The sequence below is a fragment of the Ambystoma mexicanum genome, chromosome 7q, assembly GCF_040938575.1.
Source record: "Ambystoma mexicanum isolate Mex_15411 chromosome 7q, UKY_AmexF1_1, whole genome shotgun sequence".
Taxonomy (NCBI): domain Eukaryota; kingdom Metazoa; phylum Chordata; class Amphibia; order Caudata; family Ambystomatidae; genus Ambystoma; species Ambystoma mexicanum.
In genome coordinates this window covers 157626779-157641499 of record NC_090941.1, presented here as the reverse complement: position 1 = coordinate 157641499, position 14721 = coordinate 157626779, and the positions used below count along the sequence as shown (strand labels likewise).

Here is a 14721-nt window from a genome sequence, read left to right as displayed (position 1 = left end):
CCCGTCCCCTGCTGGGAAAAAGTTTGATGCCTACTGCCATGGCCAGGATACATCTAAGATGAGGAATCTGTAGGAGTACACTACTGATTAGAAGGGGAAAATATGGATGTTAAGAATATTGGCTAATTTAATAACAGTTTATGCTCTTTTGTTTCAATTTATTGTAAACTATTAAATCATGAGAGCATGACAAGGCATTGCTAGGAGTCAACGTCTTTATCAGTTGTTTAACTATCTTGCAGAAATTGTAACGCTAAAACATTCATGATTAGTATAGCCTTAAACTGCTTTACATGGACAGAACTATTTGAGCTATTTTGTTTACCAGGATATTACGATGGAAACGGAAGTGTTTACAAGCAGGCTGATGTCGGGTTTCATTCAGTTTAGCTTCATGAGAATACTGTAGTTGTATTATAAGTATGTTGTGGTGAATTGTTGGCTTCCAAAATAAATTGGTCTTACCCTCAACTTTTCTATATTGTATGCATTATGTGTGAATATAAATACCCATTTGTTGATTTAGGTTTACAAAAGGTTTGCAATATAAGCCATTGTGCCTAGGTTTGTGACACAACCATTTTCTCTATAGGCCAACACATCTGTCTCTGCTTGGGAGAACTAATATAGTGAGTAAGTTGGCAAGCATAGTCTTAGTTTCTAATTCTGGCACAACACTTTTCCATGTTTTGCAACTCCTGTCAAAATCACCATTTCCTTGCACTAGAGTTCAATCTATCTGCCAAAATTAGAAGCATACCAGTATATAAGTATTCACAATACATAAACAAACAACAATTAATGCAACCATACTTGCATCAGATTGGAACCAAGGTTGCTTCGAATACTGTGTAAAAACAATGTGGTTATCATTGTTATCATTGTAATCCATGTTCTGTACGTCAAACAGCTGACAAGTAGTTATGTATTTTTTATAATTAAGCATTTGGCTTGAAATAAACCTTTTGCTCATGCTGTGGATTCCTACGGATGTCTTCTTTTTTCGGAAATGCGTGGGGTTCCCTGTTTTCCTTGGTGCCTGCGACACACCAGGCCCAAATCTGTAGGTTGTCAAGAAGAGCAAAATTCTGTAAAATCTGCTCTGCCGAAAGACTTGGGGTTGCCAGTCGTTTAGCCTTTTCCCTTTGCGCCCCGGTAGGTGCACCCGCACATATGAGGTACCGTATTCATCGAGACACTTGTGGGAATGTGGGATGGTACGACATTTCCTGTGTTTGTGTGGTTTTCATAATGTTTCGACCCATTTGCTGCTGCCCTTCGTCACACCACCCTTTCATTTCCAAAATGTGACCTACATTTAGTTGCTGCTTTAGGCACTATACACTTTGGTAACCTGCACAAGTCACCTATCCTTCAAAAGGTCTGCATGTGCTCTTTCAAAAAATGTATGCTTACCCTTCCTAACCACATTTGTTTTCCTTATTTATATATGCTAAGTAACGTCTGTTTAGGTCGTAAGCATAAAACTCCTGTGTACCATGGCTCTGTTTTTTTTGGCTTGTGGTATTGCTTGTTTTGTGAAACATTACATAAAATGTGTGATTTCCTAACTGGAAGAGTCAGGGGAATGTAGCATAGCATTGTTTTTCTCAAAATTCACAGAAGCCATTGCCTTACTGGGCCAAACATGTCCACCACATACCCTTTTTCTGTCATTTTCCCGATTTTTCCCCAAACTATCAAATTTTTCCCTACATAAAGGGTGCATACTCTTCTATGTCGGCTGATTCTAAAAGATAATACATATTCATTGGGCAAACAGAAATCCATACTAATGCAAGCATTTAGCCTGTGTTTTCAACTTCCTTCTTAAAGGAATAGCGCGCCGAAAAATATTATTGTCCCAACAGATGGGCAATAATGAAAAACATGCATTAAACATAATTTTAATGAAAGTTCCTATGTAAACTTTCGAACAAACGAGGCTCAAAGCATTTACATGGGAGCATCCATTTTGCCATTTCAGGCAGCCTCCTCAGCTCATGTTAAGCTCTGCCCTGGTGGCACTAAACAAGGAGCAAAAGCCCCCTACTGGGAGCTTTTGCTTACTGCAGCCAGAGCAGAGCTGTACATGAGCTTGGGAGTCTGCCTTCACTTTTATGTTACGTTTTCGGTGCTCCCCAAGTGCAGGGAAGCACAGAAAACATAAAATGAAAATGAAAAAAGCAAAGGCGCGGCAATTATAAATACAACGTTGTTGTATTTGTGATTGCCGTGGTTGGAAAACCACAGCAATCACAAATATAACAATGTTGTATTTCTGACTGCGGTGGCTTTCGCTTTGAGTCTCCTGGGCTTGGAGCATTGTTACTAAATGCTGCGATTTTCTTTCTACGTTTCGCGGGCTTCAGGAAACATAGAAAGAAAAACAACAACTTTGTATTTAGGTTTGTTGTGGCTTAAGCAGCGGCAGTCAGAAAAACAACTTTGTTGTATTTCTAAATGCTGCTGTTTTCTTTCTATGTTTCTCGGGCTCCTAGAAACGTAGAAAGAAGACCGCAGCATGACCCAGGTCGGGGAGCCCAGGAGACTCAAAGCTGATGCCACAGCAAACAAAAATACAACATTATAAATGCTGCGGTTTTCTTTATAAGTTAGAAAGAAAACCGCAGTATTTATTTTGCAGTGCTTTTCAAAAAAGAATTAAATGTAAGGCACTTATCAGCAGCAGGTTGTGTTAATTTCTGCTCTCCGGCAATAATGGTAGCTTTTGTGTATTACACCTGGCTTGCTTTTGCTTCATTAGTGCCGCAAGGGCAGAAATTAACACAAGAACAGGAGGCTCATCCATTTCACAAAATGGATGCCTCCTAGTGCTTGAAATGTTTGAGTTTCAGCCTAATTTGCTCAAAACTCTACATAGGAACTTTGTTTAAAAATATTTTTATATATATATTTTTGATTATGGGCCATCTTTTTAGCCAATAACATGTTTGAGAGCACTACCCCTTTAACCCTTGCTAATTCTATTCTTCCCAGCAAACTACGGTCTGGTTACCCCAGGAAAAAAGGGAGGAGCACAATACACCTCAGGAAAAAAAAAGATAGCCCTTTGCTACTACTAAAGCAGTGATTTAGAGAGATAAAGAAGCATAGTAACATAGTTTATTGTCATCGCCGTGTTGCTTTATGTCCAATTCACAATAACTTATCTGGTTATGTATGCATCTCCACCAGAATATTCCAAAGGTAGGTTTGCCACTGCAAATCTCCACACTGCTGAATTTTGCTGACTCGCTGCTCTGCACCCCACGGAATGTAGTTGAGTCCCATGGAGAGTCACTGCAGATGCTCACATAGCTGCACATTTTTGACATGCACACTGTTCCACTATACCCTACCCTAAACATACATCATCCTCAGCCCAAGCTCCACCACCCATATTATACAGCAGAGTCCCACGAAAAATGTGGTCCAGCTGTTCACATAGCTTGACTCTCTGGACTCTCTTGATAATTTGACACAGCACCCACCCCACCCCTGATAGTATGGGCTGCTTTGAACGACCAGGCCATTCCCTACATACCTTCGATCAGGTTATAAATGCACACATGCATTTTGCCTCTCCTCTCACTACTTCTCAACTCAGATTGCTGCTTTCCAAAAGGGTGGTTCATCCTCACAGCGCTACAAGGCCATGCCAATGGCAGTAGGCGCTATACAAATGCCAAATAACAAAACATGTAAAGAATATAACATGTTTCTTAGGTTATAGCTTTGACTTTCCCAATTGACTATAATGTGTGATTCTGGGCCATACATGATTGTGTGTTAATGCAAGAACATATTGCTGAAAAGTTCTTACAGTGACACGTTTAAATGCTCACTGAAATGACCCCCAACATTCTGATTCTAACTTCTGCTTTATTGTGTTTTGGTTATACTCTTTTAGATTTATTTTCTTTCATGTCATCCAATCTGCTGCTAGGGGTGACATTTATTAAGCCTATTTCTACTGAACCAGCTTTCATCTAGAAATAAACATTAGCCAAATAAATTTTATTTAGCAAAAATACATACAAATGAACATACCATTGTGTGTTCTACAATTTGGTTGGCGCCACAAACAAGCACGGTAAAAATGGAAAGAGGAACCCATTTTTTGGCACAAATTCCAGACAATATCACACACCCGCAATATTACTATATTACAATGCCATCAAATGACACTAAAGACCAACTTGACATACACATTTGCCCCGCTAGCTTTAGTGACTTGATTCAAATACAAAAAGGTGATAATATATTCTACAAACCTGTGTTGAAAAAACACCCTAAAACACAGCCCCCTGCATTTTACACAACTATCGTTTTCACTCTTAGTCCAATAACATTCTCTCATGTCTTTAATAGGTTTAGCTTGTGTTGTCTCCCACCAGTGATTGATACATCTTTCAGAGTGTGTAAGTGCCACATGATTGTTGTAGGGTGACTAACGAGATCTGGTTCTGCACAAATGGAGCTCTGTCATTAGTTTAACTCCTAGATATGTTCTGTGCACTTCGGACATCTGGAGTCACTTGCAGGGCAAGCTGGTGGAAGGGGACAAGAGACTATTGTGTAAGACCGGTACAGGCAGAATTTACAGAGGGGGAACATAAAACACGGGACACCAGCATCCTCTCAGCGGGTGGTGCGGGACCTTGTGGGCCAACATGAATGCATGAAGGTGTGAAAAGTAATGCATATCAGCAAGAAATCCATTCTCGGAATGAACTACCAAGAGTCCAAATTCTGTTATTTGAAAGCATGCCCACAAGAAGTTAACCCCTCAGGTGCCAAGGATGAGTATGCTCGTCCTTTTTCCATAGACCTGCATAGTAGCCTGGCATTTACATGTGTGAGAGCTCCTGAAAAAAGTGCAGTCTTAGGTGGGATGCTGCCTGTGTTCCTTCTACCTATTAGCAGAATCAGGTGAGACCCTGCACTGGCTTTTTTATTTTTAAGCCCACTGAAACCTCAGCGAGACTCCTATATATCTTCCCTCTCGAGCTCCTCGCTCATTCGCCTCCAGCTCCCTCAGGGTCAGTCGCTTCTCCAAGCAACGAGTTGGTGGTAGATCTCTCTCTTCGGCTGGGGTCTCCTTCTGGAACCGCCTGCCTGCAACCCTGAAACTTGGGGAGAACCATCTTCGGTTCCGGAAGCACCTGAAAACTCTCCTCTTTGCTTCTGCTTTCTCTCCCCCTCTCCCCTGCTAAAGTCCTGGCTGTTACTGAGTCTGCACTGGTTACCTGGCCACCCATCTGATCTCGGGCCCTAGCCCTGCCAGATGCACCCCTGCACCGCCTCCCTGGCATCCCCTGCACCTGGGGACTGTTTCTGTATCCCTAAAGTCCCCCCACCAGCACTTATGCCTGCACTCACCCTGCACCTGCCACCTGCTCGCCATCTTGTTATTCTATTATCCCATGCACTGCACTTTTCTTCCTCCCCCTTCCTTTGCACTTGCATGATCTGAATGACACATGACCTAGTAAGATCGTTGTCTGTCTTTCCTCTTCCCCCTCCCTTGCCTCGTTGTGTCTTGAAACACTTGTGTATAGGCGCGTTATAAATGCCACATCATATCATATCATGCCCTTCTATAAAGACACATGAATTGTTTAAGTGTCTTCTAAATATCAGAAAATGCATTCAGTGACGATGAACACGTGGTTCAATGGGTACGCCTAAGAAAACTGTTATTTTGTACAAGTTTGTTTTTCACCTGTGAACACGCCCCGCTTCCATGGAGATACAGAGATTTCATACGGAGCGTAGAGACCTGGGTTTACAGTGAGGGTCGGGGGTCCTACAACCATTGGAAGATCCGAAGAAACCTGAAAAGAAAAGTTACACAAATAAGATATTTAATACAAGTGATCCTGTAATCAAAAAAGTTCAATTTAAAACTCATGGTAATACAGATTTCATAGTTGTATGTCCTAGGTTGAGGTACTGGGAAAGCAGATAAGCTTGCATGAAGGAAATCCAAACACAGAAACTTGAGCATCGATCAGACACAATGTTGGAATTTTTGCACGGCACAATCACTACTATATCTTGAAAGCCATTTATTCCCGATAGAAAAATGCTTCTAATGACCATTATGTTGTTTTAAAATGTAACAATTGCAATAAATGGCTGGGGATCAATGACATAAAATGCAGGAATGAACATTGGCCTGTCAGGTGTCTTAAGTTGCTACAATAAAATAAAATATGTAGACGATGTACAGCAAAGCCCCAATTAAAACAAATTCTCAAATTGGCAAGTGAAATGAAAGTCGTCCTGAAAAATTTAATGTTTAATTCAAAATGATGATTTCTAGATGTATCCTACCAAAAAAAGGAAACATCCCACATCAAAAATGTCTGCTGCTTGGCACAATAAAAGAACATTGATATCAAAAATATGGCTTCAACGCTTGCAATATAGCAAACGGAATTATCAATGTTGAATGACTATTGTCAGTAATCCATTTGATGCGTTCAATCTACTCTTGCACAAATGCAATCTCTCATCACAGCCACCAAAACCCAGGGTCTCCATTGAATCTGCTGCCTACATGACTATTTAAATCTTTGATTCCACTCCCACGGATTGCACCTGTGTTCATCAACATCCCTAACATTTGGGCTACTCAAGAATCCAGCCCCCCTGACCTGAAAATGTCACACCGTATACCACTAATTAAGGCATTTTGTCTGTCAAAGGAGATTACCAAAAAAAATATTTCATTCAGTTCCCCCATGCCATAACTGGACCCTGAAGGCCCTAGCAACTAGCGCCCCGTTTCTAATTACCTTTCATAGTAGAGAAAACAATGATGACACAACTTTGACCTTTGATAGAGAACCATTTTCTTGGTGACGTTGTTATGCTTGAGCTAAAACATGGCGCTGGTGCGCAGTGCATTCTGGGGGCACTCAGAGGCATACTGGATATTTATTCCATGCCTCAGTGAAAATCTGTACTTACTTTGCTGAGAGCTGAATTTGCTTTACTGAAAAAACATGCTTTCCAAACCTGGTATGCAGCCAGTAAAGGACATTCTTCTGGGAAAGCTGGTTTTGTTATGTCTTGCTATGAGTTATGGAACTGTTTTCCGTGGCGTTTGTTCTTAGGAGAGGAGGGAAGCGCTTTGCTCCTTGAGGTTACTGTCGGTTGACCCAGCTGGCAACCAACAGTCACTTATCAATGCGCAAGCGCATTGCTAGAAGGTTCAAGAAATTGCCACCCCTGTTTGAGGAGTGCAAATATGCGGAACCTGTCAGCGGTCAGACGAGATAAGCACAAAAGCACAGAGACCTCAGTCGGAAGGGGGACGCATTTGTCCGACATACCTGTGGGCTGTTGTGCTCTCGGCCTGGCTGTTACCGGGGTCTTCCGGCCGCTTCTGGCGAGATGAGGGATTCAGTTACGCCCACGGTGATGTATTTTCTTTTGAATTCTCTGTCTTCTCTGTGATTTATTTCTGTGTTATCACTTGTTGCTTCCAAGCTATGAATAAATAGCCGTATAAGTGCTCATTATTTCACTAAGTGCGTATTTGGCTGTGAGTTATTGCTTCACCTACCAGCGTTCAAATTATTTTTCTTTGCTCTACAAATGTACTGGTGATGAAGTGTCCGTGCACATTTGGAGAGCAAACATTTTGGTGCTGTGAGCAGGGTATTTGTGATGAATTGTTTCCAAATATCAAAGAATCTGTTTAAACGCAGATAGGCTTTGCTTTCATTGCAGGCGAAAGAGTGTTTTCAGTTGGCAGTGAGTGTTGGGCTGTGTAATGTTTTTTTTTTGTGTGTGCGTGCCTGCGCGAGTAACTGCAGTGTTGAAAGGAGAAAGAAAAAAGGTTTTGCCTATTACTGTAATGATGATGGGCTTGTTCAGGAAAAAGGGTCTTCCCGCTGGCAGTATATGTCCAGATGTTATCATTCCAGGTTGGGCTAAAGGCCCATATGATAAATTAGCCCAGGTGTGGGCGTGCGGAGCGGGACTGTGTGAAACATGGGATCATGGACTGGGAGACGCTGATCCGTCTGATGTAATGTCTTGTTTACAACAGCTTTCAGTAGAGAGGGGAAAGGAATGCACCGCGCTGGGTAGGCGAGGTTGGGAGCTCCTGCATGCCTATAGGAAAATGCATCAGAGAAATGAGGAAATGAAAGAGAATATTTCAAGATTAGAAAAAGAGTTGGCTGCAAGAAAGCAAATTGCATTGATGCAGCAGATTCAGATGAAGCTTTGTAAAGATAAAGCAGGTAAATATCAGGCTGTGGCAGAGAGGGTAGCAGTCAGAGTAGCCCGGTATAAGTATAGGAAAAGACGGGGAGGGGTCAACCAAAGAGAAGTGGCAGCTGTAATCGCTACCGCAGGTGTGGATTGGGACCCTGATAAGTGGGATGGAGCCATTTTTGACTCAACAAGCCCAGAGAGCAGCTCGGCAAATGAGTAAGATCCCAAAGCGGAATTTAATCAGAAGACAGTGGTGGCTAAGCCAGTTAGAAGACGGCGAGCTGGGCCCCACCCGCAGAATCCGGCGGGCGGGGTTGTGGATTTAACCACGCTGGAGGATTCCACCCAGCAGGAGGTTGGGGAAATCATTACTCGTTTGAGGCAAAAATCAGGGGAACCGTTATTGACATGGATGGTGAGATTGCTAGATGGGGGCGCCGCAGGGTTGTTGGTAGATTCCACGGACTCACCGCGTTTTCTACCTTTGTCAACTGACACCAATGTACAGGAGGTCTTAAGGGCAGGGCCGCCCCCCAATGATAATGGCCAAGATTCACAGGTGTCTTTGTTGCACCTAGCAGCCCAAGCATGTAACCGTAAGTACCCCATTACCACAGATTGGCCTAGCGAGGAAACAAAGTGGTATACTTTGAAAGAGGCGATTCAAAAGGTCAGAGAGCATGCTATGAAAGAGGCAATTCACCTAGATGCTCCAGGACACATGGGGGCCGTGCCGCTCTCAGTTTCAACTAGAAATATGATGATCAGAACTGCACCGCCCGCATACAAAAGTGTCATTATGACTTTGCTCGTAGGTATGAGGGGCAAACCCACTGATGACGTAGTGGATGCCATTCGGCAACTGGCAGATTTAGGGGAGTGGGACAAGAGTGATAATAAGCCACGGGAGAGAGAGGGGCGTAGTGAGAGAAGAACTGAAGGCAGGAGGCAAGATAGTAGAGACTCCCGAGTGTCCAGGAAAGACATGTTTTTGGCTTTGTTAAAAGATGGTGTGCCACGAGAAGAAATTGATGGCATTGAAACTAGGGTAATGTATGAACTATACAAAAAGAGAGGGCTTGCAGCCAAAGAGCGCTATAAACAGGTGAAGAAACAGGTAGTAACCAAGCCACAGGGGGACACCTCACCTTCCGCTCCTCCTGAGGAAGAACAAGAAGAAGGGTCTATGGGGACATCTTCCCCGTACCAGCCAACATACGCTGATTTGAGGAAGGTGGTGAGTGCAATGCTAGAGGCAGAGTCAGGTCACACTCATTCAAAATTTGACTAGGGTTACGGCCAAGCTCCGGCAGCGTCTGCTCGCATAAAAGTTGATAGGCGGCCCCATGTTAATGTTAAGATTTTTTGGGGGCCAGGAAATACGCAAGGGGTGCGAGCATTGATAGACACCGGGGCGGAGGCCTCTTTGATTCATGGAAATCCAGCATGATTCAAAGGCAGACAATTTACTATTACAGGTCTCGGGGGAAAGGAGACCCCCGCAGTACAAACTGAAGTGGAGATGAAAATTGGCAATTTGACTAGGCAGAAATACCAAGTGTTGATTGCCCCGATACCCTAGTACATAATTGGCTTTGACATTCTGGAAGGGTTGACTTTGGGACTTGGAGGTAAAACATACCAGTTTGAGGTGAGTGCATTGATCAGCACACCCATTAACCTTGGCGAATTGAAGATAACCCCAGTACAGGTGCCTGTAGCAACCAAGCGGGTAGCAATAAAGCAATACCGCATTCCTGGGGGGCACAAGAAAATTTCAGACACCATCAAAGGGTATGTGGAGGCGGGTGTGTTACGCCCTATTATAACCGCATGGAACAATCCTCTCTAGCCTGTCAAAAAAGGGGATGGGTCTTGGAGGATGACGGTGGATTACCGTGTAAACCTGACATACAAATCTCTCACTACATTGATGATATTGTGAGTCAGGGCAAGGATGAGCGCAGTGTGCAAAATCAGTTAGAAGTCATTATGGAAGGATTGAAGAAGGAAGGGTGGGAAATTAACGCGAACAAAATTCAAGGCCCAGCTAAGACAGTGATATTCCTAGGGATTCAGTGGCATAATGGGCATCGAGAAATGGTGCCGAAGGCCCGAAAGAAGATTCTTGAGTTTACCACTCCAATGAACAAAAAGCAAGCTCAGCAGTTCATAGGGCTGTTTGGCTTTTGGAGGCAGCACATTCCCCATTTAGGACAGATACTGGCCCACCTCTACAAAGTAACATGAAAGAAATATGAGTTTCAGTGAGGGGAAGAGCAGCAAAAAGCATTTGATTTGGCAAAAGATACCATGCAGCAGGTACTTGATCTATGGCCATTGAAGGAAGGCGAAGTGGAGTTGAATGTGTCTGTGCAAGACAATTATGCTAACTGGAGTGTGTGGCACAAACAAGACAGGAAACGTGTGCCATTGGGGTTTTGGAGCTGTAAATTACCAGATGCTGGTAACTCATACACTCCATTTGAGAAGCATTTGCTGGCATGTTATTGGGCACTTGTTGATACGGAGCAAATGACGGTGGGCCATGATGTATTGATGAGGCCAGAAATACTGATTATGCAATGGGTACTGAGCTCTCCTAAAACACATAGAATAGGACATGCTCAAGAAGCCAGCATAATTAAATGGAAATGGTACATTCAAGACAGAGCCAAATCAAGGAAGGGTGGAGTTGCAAATGACATGAGCAAGTAGCCAACATACCGCCCTCAGATTACATACCACCGGAAGTGCCTGAAAAACGCGAGTCTCCCGTGAAATGGGGAGTACCTTATGGCGATTTGACCGTGGAGCAGACAAAGCATGCCTGGTTCACGGATGGCTCGGCCCGATATGTGGGAACAGAGCGATACTGGAAAGCGGTGTCGTATAATCTCAAGACAAAAAAGATTTTTACAACATCAGGGAAAGGGAAGAGCAGTCAGTTTGCAGAGCTTTACACAGTTTATCAGGCATTGAAACAAGAGACCCCTGGTCGATGTCATTTGTACACGGATTCATGGTCAGAGGTGAATGAGTTGGCGGTGTGGCTGCCAACCTGGCAAAAGAATGGGTGGAAGATTCATTCAAAAGAGTTGTGGGGAAAAGAACTGTGGCAAGATATTGTGGAATTGTTATCACAAAGTGAAGTCACTATGTATCATGTGGACGCCCATTGTGCTACAGACTCATTAGAATGTTGGTTTAATTCTGTTGCAGATGAACACACCAAGATTTCATCTGTGGATGTGGAGGCTCAGGAAGACGATTTGGAGGGTTTGGCCAAGTGGGCTCACCAGAAATGTGGGCACCTTGGAGAAAAGGCTACTATCAGGTGGGCACAAGCTCGAGGAATCAATATTCCTTTTGAGGTAGTGAAAACAATCATTTTGCAATGTCCAGTGTGCCAACACCAACAGCACAGGCCTATCCCTCAGATTGTCCGGTGTACATTGCGGAGAGGAAAGTTACCATGTCAAATTTGGCAGATTGATTATATCGGTCCCCTGCCAATCAGTAAAGGTTGTCAGTATGCATGCACTATTGTGGATACATACTCAGGATACATGATGGTTTTGCCGTGCAAGCGTGCCACACAACTGAACACCATTAAGTTGTTAGATCTGATCATATTGCATTACGGAGTGTCTTTGCAGATTGAAAGTGACAATGGGTCACACTTCAAAGGCAAATTGATTCAGGAATACTGTCAAGGGAAGAGCATTGAATGGCTCTACCATGTGCCTTATTACCCTGCCGCTTCAGGATTAATTGAACGGATGAATGGTTTGTTGAAAGAACAGCTGCGCAAGTCTGGAGATGGCAGTTTAGCAGGCTGGCGTGATCGTGTGTTTGATGCAGTGCAAGTGCTAAACAATAGGCCTGTGAATGACCATGAAACTCCTTTGATGCGGCTAATGACTCCTGCTTTACAGATTCAACCCAACTCAGTTAGAGAAACCCTAGTGTACTGGGAAATTACTACGGGTTCTTTAGCTCCCTATCGGGCGACTCCAGCTTCAGCAGGGGTAGACTTGCATTCCCATGAGGAAATCAGATTAGACCCAAAAGGGATTGTTGTAATTGAAACAGGAATTGGAGTACAAATTCCCCCAGAGCATACGGAATGGATTGCCCCTAGATCTGGCCTAGCATTGAAGGGAGTTCAAGTGTTGGGAGGGGTCATTGATGCAGATTACCAAGGCGAGATCAAAGTCATCCTGATGAATGGTGGGGACCAATTGTTACCGATCCACAAGGGCAATTGGGTGGCCCAGCTAATTATCATTCCTGTTAAGTTGTCCATGATTAAGAAGGGGGAGCCTCCTACAGTGTTAACTACGCGTGGGGATCTTGGTTTTGGCTCTTCAGACAGTATGGTACCGGGTGCGAAGGTGTGGGTGGAAAGGCCAAGTGGCCAACCAGGGCCCGCAGATGCCATTGCATCGGGCAAAGACCAAGTAGTCTTAGTGATGGAGCTCGGTAGAAAGAAATGGCAGTATGTGCCCGCAGACAAATGTTACCTAAGAGAGTGATTTTCAACACTGATATCTCTTTTCTGGGTTTGCCTTGTAGATCCTGTGTCAGGCTGGTGTAATCGTGGGACTAAATGGACTCCGTTCGGGAGAGTCAAACGGCATGCTGCTACTAATGAAAAATGTCACATCTGTGCCAGCGATCCATGGGAAACCGATGATGATGAGCAATGATGTCCAAAAGCAGCCCTATGCCGATGCCGAAAAGACAGCCAGACCGAAGACATGGATTTATGGAATCCGACAAACACGTCAGGTACAAGTGAAAACAACATTGATCCCAGCTATGCGAGAGGCGTCTTCAGGACGGCGAAAATATTCCCCAATGATCACCCAAACGGAGAAAATGTGGACATATCTGGCACAACAGGTGCTCAACATTATGCACTTTTGCCTCACTGACGTGCCCAATGCTGAAGCTTTACTGACTACGTGCTTAGTAGCGGTGCTGATGCCAGTTCCGGTTCTAAAGCACATTTTCGGCGTCACGCACAATGATTCTTTGGTTCAAGATTTAGATATTAGGCAAACCTTTTCCGTCTATGAGTACTGCAGGTTTTGCCAGGAAACGGATCGCAAATGGAGAAACTTGACACGTATTATAACCTACAATGTAACTCAAGGCGATGTGTGTTACCTTATGACATGCAATGCAAAAGAAATTGGCAAATGCCAACAGCTCAATTTAACCAAACAGCAAAATCAAACTGTGTTCGAGAAACGATTGTGTTCACGAGTTCCAAGCACATGTACCAGTATGAATAATACTATGTCTTGTAATCATACAGTGGTAGCTGCCAGTCAGCTAAATCATGTGAAACTTCCAACAGGATGGCTCTTTTCCTGTGGCAACATCACATACACTTACATTCCAGCTAACATTTCCTTAGGTCCATGTGCCTTAACTCGATTAGGACTAATGATGTTCCCTTTACACCCAGCAATATCTCGAAGCAAAAGGTCAACTTTCGAGTCTGTGGGTCTATCCCCCGATTGTGATTCACATGTGCATTTGCTATCGGAGGCTGAGGTTCTAGCATTAAAACTTTCATTAGTGGGAGTTTGGGGTTTAGCTGCTGGGGGTTACAAATCTTTAATCAAATTAGCATGTCTAGTAGTAAAAGGACTCAATCATACTTCTCAGGCATTAGAAGAGTTACTCCTTGACAGCAAAGTTATTAGAAAAGCAACTTTGCAAAACAGAGCTGCCGTTGATTATCTATTGCTGAAGCATAATTTAGGTTGTAACGCAGTTGAAGGTATGTGTTGTTTCAATCTAAGTGACCATTCACGATCCATTGAAAGTCATATTCGAGGTTTGCGGGATCTCATTTCTCAATTGTCCCTAGATCATACTGGGAATTGGTGGGATTGGTTATTTTCATGGATTCCTGATATTGGGGGTACACTGCGTTACGCTTTTATTTGCATTTGTATTATATTAGCTATCATAATAGCTTGTTGTTGTTGTATTCAATGCATTCCCAACTTAGTTCTAATGTTTCGTCGGTTCCAGAGACTGGCTCCTCTGCCACTGGGCTATGAAAGATAAATATCCAGGGGTGGAATTGTTATGCTTGAGCTAAAACATGGTGCTGGTGCGCAGTACATTCTGGGGGCACTCAGAGCCATACTGGATATTTATTCAATGCCTCAGTGAAAAGCTGTACTTACTTTGCTGAAAAAACATGCTTTCCAAACCTAGTATGCAGCCAGTCAAGGACATTCTGCTGGGAAAGCTGGTTTTGTTATGTCTTGCTATGAGTTATGGAACTGTTTTCCGTGGCGTTTGTTCTTAGGGGAGGAGGGAAGCACTTTGCTCCTTGAGGTTACAGTCGGTTGACCCAGCTGGCAACCAACGGTCACTTATCAATGTGCAAGCACATTGCTAAAAGGTTTGAGAAATTGCCACCCCTGTTTGAGGTGTGCATATATGCGGCACCCC

General features: G+C 43.6%; 1 protein-coding gene across 1 annotated transcript in view; it reads right to left on the bottom strand.

The window, feature by feature from the left end:
- Window positions 1–14721, bottom strand: part of CFAP47 (cilia and flagella associated protein 47) — a 3369192-nt gene that overhangs the window by 1306197 nt on the left and 2048274 nt on the right. The window contains exon 49 of the mRNA XM_069639370.1: window positions 5729–5840. Coding sequence (XP_069495471.1) covers window positions 5729–5840 — 112 coding nt within the window. The remainder of the gene's footprint in view (window positions 1–5728; window positions 5841–14721) is intronic.